The 26,140-nt window shown below is 40.1% G+C and overlaps 3 protein-coding genes across 8 annotated transcripts in view; 1 reads left to right on the top strand and 2 right to left on the bottom strand.

Annotated features, from left to right (window-relative positions):
• The first annotated feature begins 50 nt into the window (after positions 1-50).
• On the top strand, positions 51-25,596 carry LOC130171256 (protein SPO16 homolog). Of its 5 annotated transcripts, none has more exons than XR_008828114.1 (8): positions 51-162; positions 312-493; positions 744-837; positions 1,077-1,248; positions 1,383-1,461; positions 1,802-1,919; positions 8,449-8,531; positions 9,507-10,236. XR_008828114.1 is itself a non-coding variant. In XM_056379182.1 (7 exons), the coding sequence occupies exons 2-6, from the start codon at positions 428-430 to the stop codon at positions 1,907-1,909; spliced, it is 519 nt and encodes a 172-aa protein (XP_056235157.1). In that variant the 5' UTR covers positions 51-162; positions 312-427; the 3' UTR covers positions 1,910-1,919; positions 25,468-25,596. The 5 variants fall into 5 exon arrangements, 3 of the variants coding, with proteins under 3 accessions (XP_056235157.1, XP_056235156.1, XP_056235155.1); XR_008828115.1 differs by having other exon boundaries at positions 8,449-8,527; XM_056379182.1 differs by lacking the exons at positions 8,449-8,531; positions 9,507-10,236 and adding an exon at positions 25,468-25,596.
• Positions 2,200-7,176, bottom strand: LOC130171257 (glomulin-like). The gene is made up of 16 exons (XM_056379183.1): positions 7,000-7,176; positions 6,815-6,923; positions 6,337-6,586; positions 5,832-5,922; positions 5,554-5,720; positions 5,411-5,464; positions 5,289-5,319; positions 5,087-5,176; positions 4,876-4,917; positions 4,690-4,763; positions 3,639-3,723; positions 3,380-3,489; positions 2,811-2,874; positions 2,584-2,719; positions 2,373-2,467; positions 2,200-2,292 (listed from the first exon to the last, which is right to left on the bottom strand). Exons 1-16 carry the CDS (start codon positions 7,093-7,095, stop codon positions 2,200-2,202), a joined length of 1,587 nt encoding a protein of 528 aa, XP_056235158.1. The 5' UTR covers positions 7,096-7,176.
• Positions 21,889-26,140, bottom strand: part of gfi1ab (growth factor independent 1A transcription repressor b) — a 7,094-nt gene continuing 2,842 nt past the window's right edge. For both annotated transcript variants that reach the window (XM_056379179.1, XM_056379178.1), the window contains 5 exons: positions 25,456-25,641; positions 24,451-24,827; positions 24,073-24,210; positions 23,768-23,933; positions 21,889-23,616 (listed from right to left, as the gene is read on the bottom strand). In XM_056379179.1, coding sequence (XP_056235154.1) covers positions 23,438-23,616; positions 23,768-23,933; positions 24,073-24,210; positions 24,451-24,827; positions 25,456-25,641 — 1,046 coding nt within the window. In that variant the 3' untranslated portion in view covers positions 21,889-23,437. The remainder of the gene's footprint in view (positions 23,617-23,767; positions 23,934-24,072; positions 24,211-24,450; positions 24,828-25,455; positions 25,642-26,140) is intronic.

A 26,140-nucleotide genomic window follows, 5' to 3' on the forward strand; every position in this document is an offset into this window, starting at 1 on the left:
TTGATTGAAAATGTGTTCACTCATTTGAGTGGAGCCTTGATTAATGTTAATGCCAACATCTGTCCTGTTAAGTCAAAATGTCTGCCGTTTGTCTCATCAAAAAAACAAAAAAAACACCAACAGCTGCTGTTAATTAGCGATGACACACATCTGTGCAAAAATGTAAGTTGCATTTCAGACCTTTACCACTGATTTTGATATGTTTTTGTCAAAAAAAACAAAAAAACATTTAATGTTAGAAGAACCGCAGCGACCTCTCGTGGCTGTCTTGTAACATGACATAACTGTGGCTGGTGCTGTGCTGTGCTCAGGACACAGGGAGCGTCTGTCTCGTGGGAGTCTACCGCGAGGACATCAACGGTCAAACGAACCCCGTCGGTTCGGTTCGAACTGCGCCACATATTTATCTTTCATCGACCAGTCGGCAATGGCAACAAACAAGGAAACGACTCCTGCTTGGAAAACAACGGTTATAGTCAGCACATCTCTCCAGGTCAGTGTTTAACTCTTGAACTGTCAAACCTTTTTAACAGTTCGGTTCCACATGGTGAAATAAATAGCCTAAATAATATGGGTTAGCTATATTAGCTATGATATGGGTTAGCTAGTTGTCTAGCTAACGCGTTACAACCAAGACAATACGGCAGTAGCAGCAGATAACCGTGCTTTACTTTTAACCTAATTTACAAGCTAAGTTAATTTAATTACCTGTATTTATTTATGTATTTATTTGTTTTCACCAGAAACATGACATTAACAGGATGCTCAGCACGCAACAGCACCGACTCAGATTCTCAGACAGTGTTGAGTCCGGAGCCTTTATCTTTCCTCTGTCAGGTAAAACTGCTGTTTGATAACCACATAAACTGAAACACCACATCCCTAGTTTCCAGTACACATGTTTTACATTTGTTATACCAATTAACCTACCTCTCATTCCTACTCGCTTTGTTAAGCTGCTATTGGATCCTTACCTGATCCTGAAAACACAGACCACAAATATTCTGTAAATAAATAATGTCATTCTGTGTTTTGTTCAATATAAGGCATTTATAACTTACTTGCTTATTTACCAGGAACTGCATTTCTGTTGGTTGACCCTCAAGACCTCCCAGAGCGTTTTGAGGAATCAGGACTCATGGAGAGGATAAAGAAGTTTGTGCAAGTACACCGCAACAGCTTCCTACTTCTATATGCGCCATTTATTGGAAAAAGGGAATTGGAAATTTTGTCAGGGATTCAGTGCAGGTAGATATATTCTTTTACAAATTCAGGGGGCGTTGCCCAATTGATTTGCTTGACTGACACTAATGTAATAAGGATTCTGGTATCATCTGTCCAGTCGTATTTCAAATAACTGATGAAGTGTTTTTCTGTTTCAGGTTCTTGGGCAGCAATCTCAAGATTCTGCCTGTACGAAACAATTCTGAGATAGTCAAAGGAATGTTGACGATTGCCAAGGTAAATATAAAGGCAGTACACAAAAGTAATTTGGTAATACTAAATAATAATTTCAAATCGCAACTCAAAACACATCTGTTTAAAACTGCCTTTTCCATCTGATGCCAATTGCTCTGTCACTTTTGTATTGTTTTTATTTTTATGTTTCATTTTTATTGTTGCTTCTTCTTAATGTGTTTTTAATCTCAATTTGTGTAACTCTGTACGGTGTCCTTGAGTGCAAAGAAAGGCGCCTTTTAAATAAAATGTAGTATTATTATTATTATTATTATTATTATTTTAATAAATTAGACATGCTGTTGTTCCCTTGTGAAGTAAGCCAAGTCTCATTTGTCTGCAGGCCACCAGTAAACCCCATGCAGTCACTATTCACGACCGGATGTCTCTGGCTCAGGCTCACATCGTTGAAAGCAGTCCTGTGTGGGAGATGCTAAGAGACATACTATGAAGTTCAGCAGGTGATCCAGCATGTTCTCTCAATCCCTTGTGTAGTTTTATTTGATGCTAACCAGTACAAGTTTTATTTGGTAACCATATAAATACAAGGTACAAGTGTTTCAGCACAGTTTGTTCTGTTTTTACATTTCTTACAATAACTTTGGCATAGAAATGTTCACATTCAATTGAATGCATTTAAAAAAAAAAAAAAATGTTTTATCGATCATAAAATAAAATAGAGTTTAGAAAAATAACCCAGTGGTCGGAAGTGACACTTGAGCATGAGCGTTCTCGGTTAAGTTATTGGATCTTCAGCTTTTCCTCTGTGATCTCCTCGATCCGGACTATAAGACTCTCCATCAGGTCAAATGTCACCAAAGCACTCTGCAACACCTGAGACACATGAGAGCAGTCAGCTTGTCTGCAGACGCAAAAACCAAAATGATAACTGATAGGAAAGAGAGTTTCTATACCTGGTGCTGGACTTCTGGAGACATATCAGACACGTTTTCATGTTTCACTGTTAAGCTTTTGACTAATTTGGTGGATCTGGCAGCATCTCTGGCTTCTGGGGGAGGACAACAGAGATGGTTCATGGTATGAAAACTGTGATACTATTGTTCCATTAGATATTTGTGCAAGGGTATTTCATTGTCATTTTGTCAGTTTGATTAGCAGAAAAACCTTTTGCTTTTAGCTTTTGATCCTCCCTCAGCGCATTCAGTTCAGCGGAATAATACGGTCTTGATATGCTGATACACACACGCAGCATTTTTAGGTATTCGTCTTTCATCCTGCCCAGCTCTTCCCACACATCCGTCTGAGGGAAAGAGGAGTATATCGTCAGCTTTCTGCATTAACCAGGCTGGCTGGCGGAAGAGCAGTGAAAGTGTTAAATGAGACTGACTTACATTACTCCACGGTTCTTTGTCTCTGATAAGTAGATAGCGCACAAGATTCAGACTCTCCATTATCCTTGATAAACAAAGACAGGGCATTGCTTAATGGCTGAGTCTGGATAAAGTGTCCCAGTTCTCACATTTACAGACTTTGTCTTTGGATCTCTGCAGGAAAGCCACATTTTGAGAAAGTTGAGATTGGTTTGAGCAGAGGTCTGTGACTTAATTAGATCTGAACTTAATTATGTCACAGAAATTTTTTACATTTAAATGCAGCCTTGATTTTGATTGTAGCTACAGTTTTCCAGGTTGCATCTCATGTATATATGTGGTTTGTGATTTGTCCAAATACAAGCCCCTTTGTGTGGGATTTGAAAGATTTGTAACTTTTACGATAAACAGACCATCACTAAGGGATTTCTTCCACACTGCATCGCCTCCTCTCTAAAATTGTGGTGTGTATGTTTTGGAATGTAGAAGTTACTACAGTTAGTAGAAGTTACTGGATTATGCATAATGTAGGCTCATAAATTACAAAATGAGCAATGTCAGTATGTTAAACTCTTGTTTATGTCAGTCACCTGTCCATACTGTTGAGCAGATCTGTCTCAGCACCTTGAGGCAAACTCAGCACCAGTCTCAGCAATGAGAGAAAGTCCTCTCCCAGGAACCATTTATTGGCATTGCCAGGCTAGAGAAGATTAGATTAAACACCCTCAGATAACATCATCAGATTAAACAGTGATTAAGGCATCAACACTGAGGTTAAACACAAGGATCAGATCCTCTAATTTCTTATCAAAAATAGTAATGTGAATCTAGAAAGCCCACATCTCTCACCTTCATGGAAAATTCCACTTGATTCTTGATGTTCTTTACTATATAACTCTCCACTCCTGCATGGTTGCTGACTTTTAACATGCACCTACAAATGAAAACATTGTTGTTGATAAAGTTCAGAGTATTATTGGGAGGAATACAGTAGCAGTAGGTTAAAGCAGGAACAAATTCAGTATAAAGACTCACTGAGCACATTATTAGGAACACCACACTTATACTGAGTAGGGTCTCCCTTTGCTCTCAAAACGGCCTCAGTTCTTCGTGGCCTCTGAAGAACGCATGTTCATGAAACTAGTCTGACGACTTTTGCTTTGTGACATGGAACATTATCATGCTGGAAGTAGCCATTACAAGATGTGTAAGCTGTGGTCATAAAGGGAAGCACATGGTCAGTAACAATCAAATCATGATTGATTGGCATTAAGGGGTCAAGAAAACATTCCCCACACCATTAAACCACCACCACCAGCCTGGAGTGTTGACACAAGGCAGGTTTGGCCCATGGATTCATGCCGTTGATGCCAGATTCTGTCCCTACCATCTCTGTGCCGCGGCAGAAATCCAGATCCGTTGGATCAGGCTTTGTTTTTCCAGTCTTCAGCTGTCCAGTTTTGCTGAGCCTGTGTCCACTGCAGCCTCAGATTTCTGTTCTTGGTGACAGGAGGGCACGTGGTCTCCTGCTGTTGTAGCCTATCGGCCTCAAGCTTCAACATATTTTTCATTCTGAGAAGCTTTTCTGCTCACCACAGTTGTAAAGAGTGATTATCTGAGTTACCGTGGACTTTCTGTCTGCTCCCACCATTCTGGTCATTCTCCTCTGACCTCAGTCTGCATGATTTTATTAATTCCACTGCTGCTACGTGATTGGCTGATTGTAAAAGTGTTCTTGATAAAGTGCTCACGTGAGTTTAATAGGCGCTATAAATGATATGCAAAATGTGCATTGTATTTACATTAACTAGTCCACAGAAACCCTGAAACGTAACAAGTTCACGAAGGCGCGCTTGAATTTGAGTAATATTTTCTTTTTTCCTGTGATGTCATTTCTCACCTGAAAAACTTGTGCTTTGCCTCAGCATCTAATTTATTGATAAAGAGCTGGAAAACCTGCAGTCCTGATTCTCTCTGGGGAAGCAGTGATCACAAAAGAAAATTTCAATTCAACAAACGTATATGTTTTAACAGTATCACAGATGTAGAATACATTCCACTCATCAAGGATAAATTATATGCTCACCAAATGTTGCATTGGGCAGTCAGTCAGTACTTGCCGCAGTTTCTGTGAATGACAGGACAACGATCAGTCACTGATTGGTCAAAAGTATTCATATAATTCTCGTGACTGTTATGGTATGCAACAAACTGGTCACATTTTTTTATGTGACAGTCAAAGTCTTAATTCAGCTTTTAAATTTGTAAAAATGAGGCAGATGTCACGCTTGTCTCACCTGTGGTACACTATAAAAGCTCTTCAGCTCCAGTAGACTCACAGGAAGGCTGTTGTCCTGCACGCTCTCCAAGCTCTTTCCATACAGTGCCTGATTGGTAATACACAATTATTCCCAAGAAAAATGGCCTTAGTTTTCAACGATCAAGCTTGATCTAATCTCACCTTTTAGAAAGAAAAACTGTATATGAATGTGCCCTTACCAGTCCTTTCAGCAAGTGCGATTCCTTTTTGCTGTTAAAGAAGCAAGATGACAGATAATTATAAGAAACTGATCATTTTAAAACAAGAACCATATTCACTTCATGTTGTGCTAACAGCATACCTACTGAGAAGTTCATTGATGTATTCCATGTTGCACTGAAGAACAAATACAGGACTGGAACAGCAGGAAAAAGTGCAGTTTAAACCATTTGTACAGCACAGTTACAATCAAAACCATCACCTATGTATGTCTTCTCATCACACCTGAACACTGCTGGAAAGCTGTCGATGGTGATGAGCTGGACAAACAGCAGATAGGCCAGACACGCTCTGGATTCCTTTGACTGACTTTTGTCCATCACAGTGCTTTTCTTCAGAGAGCTGAAGAACAGCAGCTCCGACAGGGACACTTGGATTGCAGGTAGTGTGACCTGTACGATTGGATAGTGAAATTGATCTCTTAAAAAACAGAAAAAACTACTCCACTGTATTGCTGCTTCTTTAAAGATTTAAAAAAGAAGAAGAGAAGACCTTGCTCTTACCATTATCTCTGTTGCAAAGAGCCAAAGCGATGATTTCCTGTTTCGGTTTAGTTCAGCCTCTAGCAAAGGCTCCCTCAAGCTCCTCATGCAGCTGCAAGGAAAAAATTGATCATTTGTCATTAATGCTTCACCTACAATGCTAATATTGTAAACTAATACTAAGCTGGTTGTTAGTGTTGAATATATATTGTCATCAACTGAAAGATAAAAGTAGAATAGAAAAACCTTTTTTTTTAGCTAGAGACACAGAATTTTGAGATCCTAATTTTGAGGATGTATAAATAGTATAAAGTATAAATAAACTTAAAAATAATGTAGAATTATTCTAAAAATATATGTGTATATTCTACCAAAATGATACATCTTGAAAAGAAAAAATACAAAATAGATGAATAAAACGAAAAAATGAAAAAAACCTGTTGATCTCTCAAACACACAAACCGTTACCATTATCAACATCTGTTTAATCTGTCTTAAACCAAATAACCATATATATAAAACGTACAACTTGAGAAGCTCAGTCCTCAGCTCCTCATCTTCAGCAGTGGTAACAGAGTTTCCGTCTTTCCCCTTCACTTCCTCCACGAAAGACTTTGTGAATTCAGCCAGGGCGGTGCAGCAGCGACACAGACCGTACTCATCGGCCTCCTCCTGCTGCTTGGTGTAAGGAACAGGCAGCCGCAACAACTGCTTCTGCAGGGCAGTCAGAACCAAGCCCACACGAGCTGCCTTTCTACCCTCCATCCGAAGCAGCACTTCTCAACACACAAGGTGGTTGTTAGTTAACATTAATGTACAGCAGGGGGAGCCAAATACCATAACAACATAAATAGCATGCGTTATCGCCAGTAAAATGACCCTGACTAAAACCAAAAGTGCTACACATCTATAATTGTTTATAAAAATATTATTATTATTATTATTATTATTATGCATGTGTTATAATATGACATCATAATTCATCGCACAGAGAGCTGTGTCACCTGTTTTAAGATGTGGGACGAGGGCTATGACGGTCTCAGAAATGGCAGCCGGATCAATGTCCTCAATTAGTTCAAGCAAACTATGCAGGAGTTCGTCTGGCCTGCAAGTCTAAAAGCAAAAACACACATTTGATGTAATGTATAGGAAGCACGCCTCATTATATAAATGAATTGTTTGCACCTACGCTGGTCAGATGTGTGATGGCAGCCTGGCATGGATCGAGACTCATCCCTTTTTTAACTACTTCATTTACAAGAGGTGCCGTGAGAACACAACCCATAGACTTCACAATTCCCTAAGAGCAAGAGAAAGCAAACATACTTCATCAGTAACCAGAAAAACAGAGACCCTGTTGCCATAGATTCACTGCGCCCTTCCTTTACTTTGCATATGTAACTGCAGAAAAAGGTGCATGCAACAGCAACTCCAGTTTCACACTTGCTTTACATCCGATACATACCATTGTGGCGTAAAGTGTGATTTCATGGACTGACGTTAAAAAGCATGATTATGGTAGAAATTGGTAGAAAAAAATTCTCCAATGCCATATTGAACTCTAAAAGTTTGTCAAATTCTAAGTACATCATGGACATGACTGCCATGTTTATTGGCTTTTGCAATAATGTTAATTGCAGAAATATGTTTTTGCCTGTCACCCTTCTGATGCACAAATGGCTGCCATTCTTTATCTTTTCAACAGAATTTAATAAATTGTAGGAATGCAGCCCCATTACTGTCAGTACTGACTATATCTCCCTCCATGTCTAAGTTTACTCTCTACGTCCATGTTGAAAGCCAGGGATTTCTCATTTGATAATCAATCATCTTAAACCCCTCGGGACTGCCCCAGAAAGAGGAAGGAGTAAGATGCTTCTAAAAGTACACTACACAAAACTGCATGAAGCGTGGAGAGATAGGACAACCAAGGGCACTTAGAGGAATGCCGTATTGGAGAGGGTTAGCAGTGGAGCGAGAAATCTGACTGAATATCTGCTTGTTTCCTCCCCACACCTCCAGGTCAAGAGGCCAGCAGGCACAGAGTAGTGATGTGCATGTTAAATGTTTAGCATAGCTGGGTAGCTGCTGGTGCTCAGGAGGCTGCAGTGTGGCCTTGTATGTGCTGTTAGTCCTGTATGACAGATTAACACTGTCGATCTACTGTCACTTCATATCTGTGAGGTGTTTCTACTGCTGAGCAGATGTTCCTCTGTTGTTTTGGTGCAGGAGGAGAAATACCTGGTTTTTCTCATCCTGAACGAATTTCAGTAGTTGCGCGTTATCACCCCGAGTGAGACATGCAGATCCCAAATTCTTGAACTGCTGGTAGTCCTCTGGCTTCAGATCTTCTTCTGGAGTTTCTCTCTAAATACAAGATTGAGGGTTATCAAATTATGTTCATATTCTCTGTCTTATAAACACTGTAATTTAAAGACCCAGAAAGAGAAAATGTTATTGGAACATCTATCATTTTTATTACCAATCGGGAAGCAAGTGATTATTATTATGATTATGATTATTATTATTATTATTATTATTATTATTATTATTATTATTATTATTATTATTATTATTATTATTATTACCGGCAAAGCACCTGTTTATTATTGCCATATTTTCTTTTTTGTTTTGATAGGTCTCTGTAGTGAGAGAGGAGGAAGGCATGAGACACAGAGCAGGCCAGTTCTGGTTCACGTTAATGTCAGTCAGTCGAAGTAGGTATGTTATTTGAGTGATTTATTAAAAGCACCCGCCACACAGGGTCCTACCTCACTGAATCATCATGATAGAGGATCATGAGAATGATCAGCCTCAGCTAAATTGTATTACAGTGAAAGCAAATTGTTGACTTACCCATCTCCGGATTGTTTCATTCACCTGATCCTCCTTCATCATCAGTGTCTCCTCAGTCCTCCCAGGCAATCCTATTATCAATATGTCTTTATTTTCAACACAACACAACAGATGCTGTGGCAGGTCTAATAACCGGTGTCAGCACCAGTATGAAAAATGTGAAGCTCTGCTGGTGTCTCGAGGGAGAAACAGAAAGAGAGAGACTCGGTCTGTAAGGAACCCCAACGTAAACCTCTTATCTCCCTTTGTGCTTGACATGTAATAGGATTAAACCAGAGCACTTATGTGTGGTCACAGAAAATGTGGAACTGTCTGGAAGGATCCAGTCGTAATAACACTCCCAGTCCTGAACCCCTGTTGTAAATAGTGTTGTAGTCCATTGAATATGTCTCTGCTACCCACTCACACATCCGTTCACTGAAATACATGCCTAGTTTCCTGCACTGAAGGTGGTCATACAGTACTAAACAATGACTGTGACCAAAATACCAATTCATACATATTTTTATATTGAAAATAATATCATGTATTTAATTATTATTTTTTAATCGTCTATTGCAGCTGTATTTCTTTTCATTTTATTGAGGTATTTAAATCAAATTGTATAGATGTATGTGAGTTCATCACAGTGATCATCATGTCTGCTTTTGTTATCATCGTCAGTGTGTGGTAAGGCAGTTACAATGTGCAGACAGATTTAAGAAGGGCTCTATTTCTGTTCCACTCACAGGAATAATACGTTAACTTTTACCAAAATAAAAACAGACTTAATGTTTGCTGTGGACATTGTGCATCTAAAGCATCTTAAAGTCTCCAGTAGTTTATTTTTATACTCTGTAGGTATTAAGGGAAAGCAGCGACTGCCTGAAAGACATGAGGAACCTGTCAGCAGCAGGGACAGGGAGACTGGTCAGAATTGAAGGGAGGATGAAGGAAATACAGAGAGGTCCTTGAAGAAATGCTGCTCTGAGGTGCATAAGACCATAGAGGTGAATTTTTATTGCAAAGCTTTTGTTTTAGACTGCACAAGTGTACCCAATAGACTGGCCTTCTAAGTGTAAATGATGAATCAATTGTATGAAAAGGTCAAGTAGTTTAACTTATTTGTAGTTATTGCACTAAACAAGTAAGTGCTATGTTCATTTGACATGCGCAGCACTGCTCTTAGCCTCATTGTGTTTTGACAGTATGAGACAAATAAATCTACCTGTGACATGTGCTGGGTGCTCCAGACTTTTCTGTGTAATTAGATGGAAAAGCCTGTTGTACAGTGAGGCACAAGGATTAAGAATGCCTTTCTATGATTGCTGATTGACAACGTATCGCTCCTCTGTGTAAACACAAAGGCTTCTCCCCTGTCCCCAGTGTCCACATGCGTGTGTAATATAATAGAAAAACAATCACTGATTTCCTGCTGCAGCCACACAGCTTCAGTAAAGGAGCAGCTCAAGTCCTGATTTTAGATGAATAGGGAGACAAGCGTGTTTGAACGGTTGGATTTAGCCAACATCTGCCGCTCAGGTTTGCTCTCTGTATTGCCGTGTGATGAAAGCCCTAGACAAAAGCCGCAAAGCAAATACAGTAAACAGACTGCTGCTCACTCCATGTTTGTCCCTGATTTTGTCATTCTTAATTGCTAGCTGATGACGTTTAGTTTCGCCAGTTGTCCTGGGGAGCAACAGACACAAAAGCAAACTAGAGACCATCTTGTGATGAGATCACAGCAGCCTTCAACATGTTGACCCATGAGTACTTGGTAGTTATTACTACATAATTACACGGGTATGCAGAAGTTATTACTACTTTATAACATGAGCACACAGCAGTCATGGTTTGGACCACACTCATCGTCAAACTGCCTTCATTTTGATTGTCAGTTACACACCTTTGACGTTTCATGACTGTATGTTGTACAGTTGTGATGCTGTCATGGTGACAAAACATCTAACATATTAACACCTTTCAAAGTCCTCAAAACTGCCTCTGATGGCACACACACACACACACACACACACACACACACACACACACACACACACACACACACACACACACACAGAAACTTACAAGGTGAAAATAATACCACATGCTGTTGCTTCGTTTAGTCGTCTTTTACTTTCACTTGCCAGAGCCTACAGCAGACCGTCTAATACACCATAGAAAATGAATCTTTTGAGCAAACTCTGCAGCCTAAAATATTTTTTTTATTTTTTATTATTGGACTGCAATTGCTCCTGTTTTTATATTAATGGGTACAAAACAGTGAAAATGTATTTTGGTTGAAAATTGGTTCAGCTTTATACAAAAAAAAAAAAATCACTTGTCCATATTAGTAAAGGTGTAGAATCCAGATTTGCTTGATTTTTATTAATTTATAACAAAGAATACAAATGTCCACATGAGTGAGTAAAAGCAGTGATCACTTTCCAACTCAGGAGGGCACTGTTTCTCTGGAGAGCCATGTCCATTACTGTAGATTGGATTTGTCATTCAACACCTTATTGACACATATGGATGTAAAGGGGTTATTTATTTTAATTCATATTTTAATAATTATACAAGCACAAATGCCAAATGTATTTACTTCAAATCAAATATTTGTTTTTAACCTTGTTATAAATCAAAGTTAAGACGCATCTTATTATTGATTATTACTGTCAAAGATTCTTAATCTTCAACATCAGGACTGCGTGGCTGTGGTTTGATTGACAGAAACGATATAAAAGTATAGGCGTACATATGAAAAAATACCAAAATAAAAAACCCAAATGACACAACCACTGACATATAGTGTGGCCAATAATGTATATCGCTCCCTGTATCAGTGTGTCAGGAGATAAAATGTTCCAGTGTGAAATCTGACACACAGTCTGCAGCTTCACTTTACACCTGTAATTTATCTTAGATCAACAAGTACATTTATTTGGAAGCCTTGACTGAAGTATCTGTTTCCATGAATCTTCAGGTCAGGTGAAGATACTGTGTGACAGCCCGTGCTGTCTAGGCATGTGGGGAGCGGTCGGCAGTGTTCAGAGCCATATCTCAGGTCACCGATATCACATATCCATCTATATTTAATTTACCGGACTACTACAACACAACTGTGTAACAATGTGTGTAGAAGATGGACTTCTATCAGCTCCAGGACGCTGAAGGAAAGCAGATTAGGTTAGGATTGAGTTTTAGATTCATCAAGTTCCTTTGTGTTTCTGAGGATGTAGCTCAAGGTTTATGACATGTTGATATGTCCTGATGGAACACGATGTAAAGTAACATAAGTTTGCTCTTTAGTTGAAAGAAAAATCACGAGTTAAGCACAGTTGACTGTATCATTTCAGTCATAAAGCAGATGTTGCAGTATTTATGGAGCAGTCTAGTATACAAACAGGCAGCAATCCTATGAGAGCGAGATAAAGCCTCTCCACTTTCCCTTTCTATCCCATATTTCCTTTGTGACCTCTTAGAGAGCAAGAGGTTCTAAGTGAACTATTTATCCATTCGGCGTCCCCGGGAGGCCTCGGCAGACTGCTGCAAGCTCTCGTGTCTGCCCAGCACCTCCCCAGGCCCCGCTGTGCTTGTCAAGAAAAACTGCCATGTTTAGGGCCTCTCCCCTGGGTCCCGCTTCAGCTACACTGCTGCTTTCTGGGACGGGCGGATGAATTTGATTTTAAAATATTTTTTATACAGTCCAGATTTGCTTTTGTGATTGCTGCTTTACTATTTGATCCAAAGGATCTCAAGTGAAGTTAAATGTTTGATAGTTTAAATTTCACCCAGATCACACAAAAAGGAAGAAACGTAAACTACCTGTATATTTACCCTATATCTTTCTTTATATTCCAGTGTAGATACTTAAGACTATTGTCTGATCTGTTGATCAGAGCATAATTATGAGATTGATGATGGAAGGATCTCAAATATTTAATATTTTGTCTTCTGTGTGAAGAATTAAGACGATGTGTTGTTCTGTAAAAAATTGATGTGACACAATCCGCTGACCTGTGGGCGGAGTTAATCAGGACTGTTCCTTTGGTAGAACTAACGTCCAATGAAAATTGTCCTCACTTTTCCAGAGCAACCAGGGCTCTTTTTGTGGAAAGAGACTTTGTTGTTGAGTTTGATCAGAGTCGTTTACACTGCTGTAAAGGACAAGGTTGATGTTACTCTATATTTTCTTTGTCATACTTTCTGACTTCCATGTCTGTGGCACTCCAACATATTCATTCTTCACTGAAGAAGCACATGTTAAAAGTCTTTGTACGTTCAAAGAAGGCTTAGTAATTATCTATCAGTGATCAGTGATGTGGATTTCAGTAACATTACTCAAACATGTGTAAATAGTGCATGAGTCATGGAGTCTGTGTTTAACCACAGACTTTTGATACTTGTGTGCAAATGCATTTCGTAGAAAACAATCTCTGGTTAGATTATTAGGATTGTCATGGTAATGAAGTTCAACAATGTGGTTAATTGATGTTGTCTTTTTGGACAACACTGGAGCTCTGTGACACAGAAGAATATATCAGGCTCAATATCAGACTAAAATACTTGTTAGTAGGATCAATGGTTTGGTCTTTTTTCATGGGATTTGCTGACAATAAGAAACATAAAGCCAAATTCTTTAAAAGCTAGAAATGATGTTCTATTCTCCTCTTCCGTTTGGACGGCAGCTAAAATCTCAGAGACAGACATGTGAAAACCTCAGTAGATAAAACTTAATTTTTGTATGTGTAGATTCTATAGAGGAAAGTACAAGTATGTGACTTTTTGTCAACACACAACTAGGTCTGTGACCTTGCGCTGTAGAGGTGAGTTCACATGAGCTGTTCATTTCATTTTTCTTCTTCTCTCAGCAGTGGTGCCAGTGTAGAAGTGGAGTCTAGAAGTAGAATATATTCAGGGGGAAAGAGAGACCCCAGTGTACTGACAGCTAATGGAGATTGTGGTCTCACAAGGGAGAATCCTGACCTTGGCCCCTTTTTGTAAAAGCTTTGCCCCTGTAGCAAACAATCGCAGGGAGGGGCCGTGTGGGTGCAGTCTGAGTGTGTGTTTGGAGAACATCTGTTTGTGCTCTGGCAGAAGCTGTTGCGGTAATGTAGTCCAGTCTTTTTCACATCTTTCAACATGGCATAAAGCTGCTTTATCTACCAGTGTGCTGTGAGGTGAAAGCTCCCAAGGTGAGACAAAGGCCCAGGCCACACACCTCAGTCTGTCCTGAGCTGCAGCATCTGTCTGGTATCGAGTGCCGCTGGCAGGAACTGCATCAACAAATCCATACTGCCTGCACCATACAGACTCCACCACTGCCTGCTCAACCTTTTGTAAATCGGCATTTTGAAGACAATTCCCTGTGTCGAGTTGTTCCCAATCAATACACACAGAGCGGACGCCTTAATAGACACAGATAACTGCTGCTTGCCCGCTGTATCTCTGGGCTGTGGAGACTGACACCCTGTCTGACTCTGATCAATAAGTGGCGCGTGGCGCGGCGCACAAGCTCGGCCCTGCCCACTCTGCTATCACACACGGGGCTTGGTTTCCCCCGGCAGCGGGGTAAAACTGCCCAGCAACTCCCCAAGGTGGATGAATCGGAGATGTTACATGTGAACTGGCTGTCAAAACGATTCTGTCATCTCCCCTTCTCTCCGGTGTTTAAAGATGCTGACACACTGTGTTTGGGGTACCAATGTCTTGTTGGAAGTGATGGAGGCTTTTAGCCTTTTTTTTTTTTTTTTTTTTTTTCAAACTCCCTTTATCCGTTTAAGTGTTCACTCGAGTGTTAGAATTTCTATTTCACCTGCCACTGATGTCTCCTGGCACTTCCTGCCCACTCACTGCTTGCTTTCAGGTCATCTGATCTGGACCTGTCTTTGAATTTACAGACTTTACAACTTTGTTTAGAATCTTTTCTTTCACTACTAGTTATGAAGGTGAAAGTTTTTATACTGCGTAGTTATTTATTTGTTAGTTTTGTTATTTGTTTGTTTCAGGTGACATATATTTTCAGTTTGGGTTCTTTTATCCTGAGAAAGCCATTTTTGACACAAATAATCAATATTTTTTTAATATATTTATTTCAGAGGATGTTAAGTGGGCAGACAGCTCTGAGTAAAGACAAAACACTGAGTAAAGAAGGCCAGATCAGATTCAGCTTGGGGTCATTAATGTTTCAGTGGATGCCAGAGGGAGAATGGGAGAGTCACTGCACTGCCTGGATCAATTTCCTTTGACTGTGGCTTTGTCATTTGGGATCAATCCCACTGTGCGCACTCCTATTGTAAAGTGGCCCATCTCTAATAGAGTGATTGGCAACATACTGGCACATGACAAAAAAAAACAGAATTGGGTTAATGTTTTGGTTCAATGGTATGTAGACTAATTGTTCATTGTCACCTTTCATTTTAATTTATGGATGAAACAGGATAAAAAAAATCCTATTTAGAAATGCTGTTTCTCCTGCAGGAGACAGTATATTAATATAGAAATTATTCTCACTCGTTCCTGCTTCATTTTGCCCGGCCGTGGCCCGGTGTAGACCTCTGGGGCTGTGGAAGTACTTACCATCCTACTCCTCTATGCCGCGATCGCCACAATGGCATTACTCTGCTTTGATCCTGCTGCAGTCTGACACATGACCACACAGACCCCTGAATGGGCATTAGTGCAGGCTTCAGCGAACCCAACATCTGTGCCTCCCAGCACTACCACTGCTCAAATCATTCATTAAATCAGAACACAAAAAGTAACTTTACTTGAATGCCTCAGCATAAATATTTGATCATGGCTGAGAATAAATCTTTGTCATTTTGTGCTCCTTCCTTTAGCTGAGGACTCCTCTTATAGATCTTCCTCGCCTCGCTCTCTCCTTGCTATTTAGATACAGGCACATGCTTGGCTCGGTCATATGTGAAATGGATCTTATGAATTTTTTAGAAAGATTCATAGCTGCAATCAGGCCTGGTTAAGGGGATGACAGTATCACAAAGTAACATCTTGTGCTGCCTTCTCGTTCTCAAATCATCTGCTGTTTGCATAGATAATACAACCTGAAAGAGGTTTTGTGTGTTATTTTGACAGAGGCACTAAACCTTCCTGCATTGCAACACATCTTACCGCTTCATTACAATCTTTGGCTACACAACACTGGGTTGTACTGTACATGGTTTGTTTATTTATGCATTGAGTCCTTATAAAAGTCAAGTTTTCATGTTGATTTGTTTTGTTTTACAACATTGAATCAAAGCAGATTTACTGTGGCTCTCTGACACTGGTGAACAGAAACAGTGAAGTAAGTAATTACAAATACAAAATACATGTTTGAATACGTAACTAGTCACCCACTCAACATCAGTACTTCATAGAAGCAGCTTTGGCAGCACTGACTGGACACTGCAATGTTTTCCCCATTCTTCTTTGCAAATTACTCCAGATCAATCAGGTTGCATCAGGATTCTGAGTGAACAACCTGTTTTTTAATGGAGCCACAGATTGTAGATTGAACTGAGATCTGGACTCTGATTTTACTCCAGAACATTCATGTCGTTTTTAAGCCTTTTCTGTGTAGGTTTAGCAGATTTAGAGCTACTCTGTCCATTCCTTAATGATTGATTTAACTGGACTGGAGGGATGTTCAGTGACTTGGATATTTTTTTGTGTCTATCCTCTGACTTTAAGTCACCTTCTCTCAGAGTTGCTTGAAGGAGTTCCTTTGTCTTTGCGCTATAGGTTAGGTTTTGTGGTGATACCTACAAACCAAAAGCTGAACCTTCCAGGTGTATGTACTGTATATACTACAATCAATTGAAACTCCCCATGGCTACATGCAGGTATGTGGTTTCAAAAAACAAACTCTGCCCAGTGATACTGCAGTGTGACTATTAAAGGTGTTGAATACTCATGCAGACATATGTTTTGACTTTGTAGATCTTTGTTTTCACTTTTCTTTTCATCCGTGTCACAGAAAGTGACATGAAATCTATTTTGATTCAATGTTGTAAAACAGTAAAACGTGAGAACTTATTGGCACTGCAACTGCATTGTAATTTGTGATTTCTGGGTCTTCACCCATCTACCTCCACTCAATCATACAAGCTTATGCTCCTGCTTGGCAACTGTGTTCCATCTATCAGCTATCAGAGCCGAGACTCTCTGGCTTCAAGAATCTCTTGAAGACTGATCTTTTCCGAGAACATGTTCTCTCCCAACACCTCTAACACCCGCACATGTCCAACTCACGCTTACTCTGCGCTTTCGGTTACCTGCACTTTCGGTTACTTTACCAGATCTCTTCTTATTTGAATTTATTGAATAGATGTAGTTCGTATACTTAAACCAAGGTCTCCTTCTGCACTGAAGCTGCACAGTTTTTTTAATACTGTCACATACTGCTGTGGATCATTTCCATCAGCACAAAAAAGTACTAACAGCTCAGTGTTATTTATACTCAGATTAACTGTGTAGCATGCGAGGATTTGTGCATGAATCTCACAGCTTTACATTCTGCACATCGTCTCATCACAAATTCTCTGCGATGTAAAACCTTTTATGAGTGAACAAGAATATCAACCACCCACTAAAAGGCTGCAAAGCTCTCTTTCTTGTCACTTGATTTTCTTTTCATGTGTTGTCTTTCCCCTGAAGAGAGGAGAATCTTTCGTTATCAAGCCTTTTAACCAGAGTGGATCCTTTTAATGTCACCTTCAGGATTCATTTCTTATTAGACGTGACTTTAGAAACCAGGCCAACAACACCAGCAGCAGATGCCATAAAAGGATTGAACACAGGTTCATTTTGTCAGGTACAGAATATAAAATTTTACATGTAGAAGCGTCCAGAGAGCAGGGGACTGTGACACAGACATGAGTTCTTCCTGAGTGACGGCGGAGCAGCCTTTTGTTCCTGAGTGACAGCTCACATCCAAATTGTCTAGTGATATGTGATGCTAAATGAACCGGATAAACATGTCTTTAAATGAGTGGACAGCCTCACCAGCCCCCCTCTTTCATCAAAGTGAGTCCTCGTCCTAGCCGGCCCCCACACATCCACCACTACCCACCACCACCAGCAGCCCCCCACCCCCCCACCCCCCCACCCCCACCCACCCCCTGGGCTCATGCTGTTCAGGGCCCCAGACCTTCAGAGCAGAGCCTGGCTAATGGAAAGCTTTCAAGGCAGCTGGAAAGAAAAATGTCGGCTCTCATTTGGCCTCCACCATTTTCTGATGTCACTAGTGTGTGTGTGTGTGTGTGTGTGTGTGTGTGTGTGTGTGTGTGTGTGTGTGTGTGTGTGTGTGTGTGTGTGTGTGTGTGTGTGTGTGTGTGTGTGTGTGTGTGTGTGTGTGTGTGTGTGTGTGTGTGTGTGTGTGTGTGTTCGTGTTCGTAGCTTTTGAATCACACACAGAAGCACAAACACCTTGGGACATGCCATTATAAACAGGCCTGGAAACTGAAAACAACAACACTGTCCACCCACCACCCCTCCCCAAACACACAAACACACACACCTGCACTGGCCTGCATGAATGTGTCATATTATGTTGGGTTTAAAATTATTATTATGATTTATTATTATTATTAGACTTAATTTATCAAGCTTTTTTCTCAACAACAGTTAAAAGGTGCTTTACAGCATGAGGCCAAAGCAGACAACAACAACAACAACAACAACAACAACAATATAATATAAAATAAAACCAGACAATATAAGCTTAAAACCTGGTGGACAAAATCAATTGGATAAAATGGGTCAAATAAGAGGCCAAATTAACTAAAATCAGGCAAAATTAAAGGTAATTGAGGTGATCTAGCTCGTTGCCTGGACTTGTAATGCTCTAAAAGTTATCAATTCTAAATAGTCATTTTAAAATCATTTCTGAAATGAACAGCCAGGCAGCATAGAGCAGCTGAAACAGGTGAAACATGACCCCATCTTTCAGTTCTGGTTATCCTCTGTAGCCCGACTGCAGCTTTTTGATTACAGCAGGTGACAAAACAAAGGCTTCTATATGTGTGTGTTTTAGTATCTTCCAAACCAAGTTCAGGTTATACCTTTGCTTTGTGTCTAAGTGAATAAAAACAAAGTTACAAAGTTAGTAACGGTGATTAAATTTGAAGCTGGGATCAAATGTTACAGCGTTCCACAATTTTTATCTCCAGGCTTAAGAATCTTAGATTTGGTGATACCTGATCAGAAATATATCGAGGGCTAGTAATAAGAATATCTAATGTCTCGTCTGCATTTAGCTAAAGAAAATTGGTTATAATTCAGTTTCCACTTCAAAAAGACATTTCTGTAAAGAAAGTGGGCTTTATTGAAAGGAACAGAAATGCATCATCAACATAGAAATAAAATGAGACATGGAGCGAGGGAGCAAACAGAAAAAATGAAATAGAAAGAATTGATCCTTGTATGGTTCCTATTAATCACTCTCTAAACCACTAAACCGGTTCAGTTTCATGCTGGGCTGGAAACTTTCTCTGCATACAACGTGTGAAAGTCAGGGTGCACCCTACACCTTGATCTTTTTTTGAAACTTAAGAGATGACTTGCTTTTTCAGTCGTGGAAAAAATCTCTAAAACAAACACATGCATCCTCGTTTGATGCCGCCCTGTTACAGTCTAAAAGCGGGCGTCTGGGGGAAGTGCGTGTAGCTGCGGCTGGTGCTCCAGGAGGAAGCTTGTCAGCCTGAAGAGGCCCGGATCTCCCCACACGTGTGCAGCCTGTCAGCTGCCTCGCTGATGTCTCTTGTTATTATTTTCCCGTCATTCTGCTGCCTTTTCTTTGCAAAGTCATGAATAATTTGTGCCTACGCCTTGTTGCTTGATGACAGCTGTGCAGTTGGTTTGCAGTCTGTTTTTCAGATCAGGTGAATAATGAATAAGCCTCCGCAACAAAAGAGGCTGTGGCCTATATGAGCCGTGCCTCTCATCGTCTGTCCCGGCTTAGTTGGCGTGTCAACTGCAGGGGGAGGGGACAGGTGAGCAGGAAAAGTCTCTCTGATGCAGAAACTTTCCTAAATAAAATGTGTTAACAGATGGTATGAGAAGTTTTTGTTTCATACCTTTTCATGTTCCAAGAACTTCTTATCATCATTTCCTGTATCAACCATATGAATCAGTGCTTTTTCTCAGAAGATTGCAGCCAGAAATCCTGTATCTTTCTTTCTAACCCGTCAAACCTGTGTGAAATCTGCTGAACACAACGTGAGAGCAAATACCACATTATTATTACAATATACACAGCAGGTCTGCTTGCCCTCAGGGAAATGATCACATTTGTTCTGTCCTCATAGTGGCTCCCCCATTGCATGTATTTGCGTGTGATGTTTTAATCACATTCTTTCCTTTGGTGCGTCAAGCTGAATATCACAGTTGTAAATCAGGAGTCTGGTTTCAAAAACTATTGTTGCTTGGTGACCTGTGGTAACATCTTTCCTACAACTTTCGCATCTTTCTTCAAGAGTTTCATCTCTTAACAAGAGGAAATAAAGGCAATAAACTCTTCTTCTGTCATTATGATAATAAAACCAGTAATAGATGTTCTCTTTTAATTCCAGATTGGGAATTTGTGCAGTTTAAACATTAGAAGATGCAAAAAAAAATCTAAATCCAACGTGTAAGTGTGTCTCTAAAATCCCTCTTTTATAATTTATATTTAATCTGAGATTAATAATGAATCATTCAAAACCACGACACTGAACTTTCTAATTGCACAACTGTGTCTGTCAAGAAAAATTTATCCAGTAGTACACTTGTGTGTGCAGCATGTGTGGTTACTGTGCGTGTTGTTTCTGGAGCGTGTGCACTTATAGACCAAGATGCAGGCCTAGATTTGAGCCTCAGACTGCAGTGCTCTGATTATTCGCCCACTCCAATCGATCAAGCCGGATTCTATCCATATTTGATATGCCTCGGGGCAGTGGGGTAATGCTTTAAAAAAAAAAAAAAAAATCCACCCGTGCCCTTGGAGGAAATCTGGTCGGCCTAATGGCTCGTTTGAAGATTTTTGCTTGAAAAGCTTCTCTCTGAGATTGTGCTTGAAGAGCTTTTCTCAGAGGGAACAGTGTAATACCTTATGAGATAAAAAAAACAACAACAAAAAAAACCTCACTGTTTGCAAATTGTTTCAATTCTTTTTATTTTATAAAAAGTTCTGAGTGGAGTTTGTTGTGAAATGTTCAGTCCCAGTGTATGTGCTCTGCACCGCAAGGAGGTGTCACACCTGAAATCGCCCCCTTTGCCTTGTAGTTCAAAGTGTTGTGGTCACGCTGGCAGCTTGAGTTTGCCTCAGTGTTAAAGACGCTTAATGACAAACTCATTGCATCAGGAGGGAACTCCCCTGTGATGAGACTCAGCATCACCGAGACTGAGCCCTTTTCTGATGGCAGCATTTTCCTCTGTAATTTATCTACTTAGTGATTTCCTGTTAGACGAGCCATTCTGCAAAGATACCACTTCAACATGTATTCTTAAAATAATTTTACAGCATGGAATGTTGTTGCACCTGAAGTTTATTTTTACATAAATGACGTGACTCACTCTTGTGCCACATTAAACCACCGCGCACAGCTCTAGTAAGCCTGGCTTTAAATGAGCTTGCCTTTTCCTGTTCTAAAGCAGTCTGTTCGTCTTGGGGTTTAAAATATTCAGTATTTTTGCAGGCCTGGATGTTGTACGATCTGGGGGGAAGTGAGGCAGAGAAAATCCTTGTGAGTCAGTGATTTCAATCAATGTTGAGGGAAGACAACCAACTGATTGTTTCTCTTTTGTTTTGTTAGCGTTAGAAACAATGGCACAGGGAAAGAATGAAGTAATCAACAATACAGTCGTTTAGGTCACCTTACCAGCAGCTCAATCCATAGTATCAAAGTGATGGAGGTTATATGTAAATAATTGTATCTCTCTTATAGATTAATGGATTTGTTGTCATATTTATGGTTTATTATTTTTTGATAATGACTGGTCAGTCATACTTCCTACCTCCTGTATATATTGCACCTAATATATATATAGAGGTATATATATGTATATCTCTCTATATATAATGCCAGTATATTAAAACAATACAGTATACATATACTGTATTGCTGTAAATACTTGAACTACTGAACATTCTGATGTGTGGTGAATAGGAAAGTGTTTTTTCCTATTCTTATTTCCTACTTTTATATATATATATATATATATATATATATATACACACACACATACACAGTGGGATTTCTTTACATTCAGGTGTGCTGTGGTCCACCCAGACTAAACCAGTTTATGTTAAGAACACATTTGATTACAATCCATAACATTAAAGCCAAAGTAAAATAAACTCAAGCACCAATCCCTCTGAGGATCACAGCTGCGGCATGTGGTGCCTCCTCTGACTGCCAAAAGTCGTTTTTCTTAAAATAACAGCCATGAGGGTAAAAGGCGTTTGGTTAACGGTTAAATCTGCTCACACTGTTTTTGGTCCAAACACATGGCGACAGTGGTCAAAACAAACAGCAGCCTCTGGGCATTCACAATCACGGCAGCAAGGTGGTGAAACGGCCCGGCCTTCTGGTTTTTATCGGCCTTTGCTTTAATCATCTACATCAACACTTTGAGAAGAAAAACCAAAAACACCTTGTAGCTCCGAGTTTTGTTTTGTGGCTGGAAGATTAAAATAAATTGGTTTACTTTAATGATAGATAATTTACTGCTCTAGAAAAATGTTAAATAATTCATGATAATGACATGAAATTAGCCACTTCTACTACTACTTCTAATAATAATAATAATAATAATAATAATAATAATAATAATAATAATAATAATAATAAACAACGTGGTCATCGTATAATACAGTAGTGCATAATTAATTAAACTTGACTAAAATTGACTACGGAGACTGCAAGGTGCCAAAAAGAGAGTTCCTGGAGACTTTAGCTGTAGTTTTGGTGATGAAACCAGTAAATAGCTTTAAATGTGTCTCATTTCATTTCACTCACAGAGGAAGTCATATTTCACTTTATGGTTTTATTCCATATTCAATAAAAACCAAACAGAAAATCGAATAGGCTGCGTAATGTGTTTTGTTTTGTAAACGACAAAACGTTTATTTTGACAAGAAAATGTGCAAAATGGAAGAAGAAGAAAAAAAAAATCAAATATAACAGCTGACACGCGGGCATTGACCCTCCTTCTGTGTTAGGAGGCTGTTTTGTCAACATTAGTCCAACAAAATAAAAGCCTCTGGTCTTTGGAGAAGCGCTGATTTCATCTTTTCCTGGTGGTTTTTATTGAAGTGTGAGTACAAATATTTTGGGTTTAATGCCCACTGAAGCTGATTCGTATCAGTCAACGTACAAACATGATAAATGTGTTGTATCATGTTTCATCATATCATATCTCTGTTTTCTACAGTTCACAGCTTATCTCTGGTTCTCTGGGCCTTCAGTCAATCAGTGGGATGTAAAGGCCTGTTTAGTGTTGCTGATGTCTTCAACTGCAAAATCCTTGTTTGTTATAATCTAAGGTGGATTTTCACGTCTTTCCTGCATAGAATAAATTAAAAAAAAATCTGCCGTTGGTTAATATTATTATATATATTTTCATTCAGTTTTTACGGAGCTGATAGCGGATCATGATGAATCTTGATCCAACAAGATGTCCCGAAGCAGGCAGCGGAGCCACTGGGCGAAAAATGCCTTTTGTCTAAAAATGTCTTTGTCAGAGTTTCTCTTTGTCTTTGTAAGAACAAGGACGGACAGTCAGGTGACAGGACAGGTTGTGTTCGGTCACTTCAGTCCGTGCTGCGTCTCTTTGTGTCTCCTCAGATCCACCTTCCTCTGGAAGCCTTTGCCGCACAGGTCGCAGCCGAAAGGTTTGTAGCCGGTGTGTTTCCTGCTGTGTGTGATGAGGTTGGAGCTCTGGCTGAACGCTTTACCACACACCTGACATTTGTGCGGCTTCTCACCTGAAAAAACGATTAGAAAACATTTTTATTATTATTATTATTATTATTATTATTATTATTATTATTATTATTATTATTATTATATAAATTATAGGAAGAGCAACAATTTGACTCGTGCCGGATGAGGCTTCTGTGTTTCTGCTCCACTTGCCTGTGTGGATGAAAGTGTGTTTCTTCATGTCGGACTTCTGGTGGAACCTCTTCCCGCAGTACTGACACGGGTATGGCCGGGTGTCGGTGTGGATGAGAAGGTGCGTCGACAGCGTGGACGACCTTTTGAAACTTTTACCGCATATTTTGCAGTCGAAGCTTCTCTCCTGAAACGAGATGCAGAGGCGGGTTTTTAACCCATGACTTCAAGTCAGCGCACTCCTTCCTGACAGGAAGACAGGTTGACAACAAGATGCAGACGCAGAAAAAAGGTGTGAACTGCAGGAACTGAATGTGTGAGGTCACCTGAGAGTGCACAGCTTTGTGTTGCTCCAGGCTCACTGCGTGCCCGAAGGTTTTGCCGCAAATTTCACACGCAAATGGCCTGGTGCCGATATGCGATCTGCGGACGTGAACCTCCAAACCGTGCGGAGTAGAAAACACCTGAAGAGGGGGAAACGAGAAGTTGTAGAAGTTTTGGAAATATATATAGAAATAGAAATATTTTTTGTTCAATAAGGAGGTCTCAGCTCAGAGCGATTTAGTGTCTTGCTCAAGGGTTAGGGTTGGGGTTTTCTTGAAGTCACATAGGATCATGCATGCTGCAGATCTTGTGGTGTTTTGTATATATTAGATGATTCACAGACTGTGTAGCCGAGACTGTGCATGCAGCTCCATCCTCACCTTACTGCACTTGACGCACTTGTAAGCTCCGTTAAGGATGAGACTGGAGCACAGCAGCTCAGACTGCGCCTTCACACTGTGGTTCTTGCCGCGCAGGCCTCCCTCAGGAAACAGCAGAGCTGCAGCGTGCCTCCTGTAGTCACTGTAAGTCTCCTCTCCCAGAACCCGCTCTGAGTACAGGGCTGAGTGGGCACTCTGCTCCCCGTAAAAGGCCATTGCTGCCGGGCCCCGGTCCACCTCCATGCTCGGGTGTAGATTCTGCTGCAGCAGGGGCCTCAGCCCGGGCCCCGGGTAGCTGCTCCAGGCGTAGGGCCGGAAGGGGACAGTGAAGGGCTGGGTGTCGTCCACCAGAGGAGACAGGGATTTCTCAGAATCAGCTGGAGAAGGGAACAGAGAGACCAGATGAAAATTTGATGTAAAGGAGGCGTTTACAGGGCCCCACAGGAGCCGATGTAAGTCAGTCATGCAATGTTCTTTCAGAGAACATCTCCCTGATGATGGAAACCAGGAATATCAGATGATACAGAGGAGCGTGCTCTATAGCTAAAATAAATCAATGAGCTTTAGAAAATTGTGTTAAAGTTATTTCAAGGCCCAACACACTTATATAGGCCTACACTTTTATATGTAACACGTGAACTCCTGTCATATGTAGGCTAAATGATTAAGTAGGTAAATTACTAGAACAATACACAAAATATGTAAACTCACTATATCTACCACAAAGGCCCCATATGTTCTTGTTATGTAACTTAACTGAAGTGATCATCTTAACATTTTAGTGTTATGGCTCCAAAATAGTGCAGAAAATTTCATACACAATGAAAAATAAACAATTATTCCTACACAAGAATTCGACTTGTATTGTTACCTCACATGTCTGTGGTTTTTGTAGCCTCATCAAGCTTTTACTGTTTCCCCTCTTGGCCTTTTATGTGTTTCTATATAGTACAAGATCATAAGTTGTGTGTGTGTGTGTGTGTGTGCGTGTGCTCGTGTGTGTACCCGGTGATGCAGAGGGGGACGGAGGCCTCCAGAAGTCCTCGTAGTCCGGGGATCGAGTGCACAGACTGTCGGTGCAGCTGAGCGGAGACTTTGGGGAGAAATCAGCAGCGTCAGCCAGGTGGGAGTCCGGGGAGAGGCCATACGTGTCCACCGTCAGGTCGCTCTCATCTGGGAGCTTATCTGACTCTGAGGACACACACAGGACAATCAACATCATCAAGTAAGGTCATCCTAATTAACTGCACAGGCGACTATTATACTTCTATTATCTCCTATGACATAAATGGTGGCACTTGCAGTACATTAAAGCCAGTGTAGGTGAATTGTCAAGATTTATTAGATGTGCAAAATTAGCTAAAGTTAAGACCAATATCACCTTATTTCTAGTAGTAACCTTTAATTTAACATGAAAGAAAAACAATGTTGATACAACAAAAACAAAACTTGCGACACTCTAACGTTTAAATGTATCTATCGAGGTGATTTTTTCGTCATCATAACATCGCAGAACCAACTGTGTCAACATCAGTAATTCAACTTACATTTTGTTTAATAAAATTATTTAATTTTTAAAGGGAAATTTTTTTTTTCGGGAAAAAAAAACACGATTTGGAGCCAATATTAATAATCTGAACGACTCTTTCCAGACCTTCAAACTACAAATCAGTTGTACTTTTGTGCACAG

The sequence above is a fragment of the Seriola aureovittata genome, chromosome 6 (assembly GCF_021018895.1).
Source record: "Seriola aureovittata isolate HTS-2021-v1 ecotype China chromosome 6, ASM2101889v1, whole genome shotgun sequence".
Lineage (NCBI taxonomy): Eukaryota > Metazoa > Chordata > Actinopteri > Carangiformes > Carangidae > Seriola > Seriola aureovittata.

What these genes read in the sequence shown, in the direction of transcription:
- LOC130171257 (XM_056379183.1), bottom strand. Translation starts at nt 7,095, where the DNA reads ATGGGTTGTGTTCTCACGGCACCTCTTGTAAATGAAGTAGTTAAAAAA. An exon ending in CGCACTTGCTGAAAGGACTG is followed by an intron (nt 5,177 to 5,288) that starts GTAAGGGCACAT and finishes ATTACCAATCAG; the next exon opens with GCACTGTATGGAAAGAGCTT. An exon ending in CTCCAGAAGTCCAGCACCAG is followed by an intron (nt 2,293 to 2,372) that starts GTATAGAAACTC and finishes CATGTGTCTCAG; the next exon opens with GTGTTGCAGAGTGCTTTGGT.
- LOC130171256 (XM_056379182.1), top strand. Translation starts at nt 428, where the DNA reads ATGGCAACAAACAAGGAAACGACTCCTGCTTGGAAAACAACGGTTATA. An exon ending in TAGTCAGCACATCTCTCCAG is followed by an intron (nt 494 to 743) that starts GTCAGTGTTTAA and finishes TGTTTTCACCAG; the next exon opens with AAACATGACATTAACAGGAT. An exon ending in GAATGTTGACGATTGCCAAG is followed by an intron (nt 1,462 to 1,801) that starts GTAAATATAAAG and finishes ATTTGTCTGCAG; the next exon opens with GCCACCAGTAAACCCCATGC.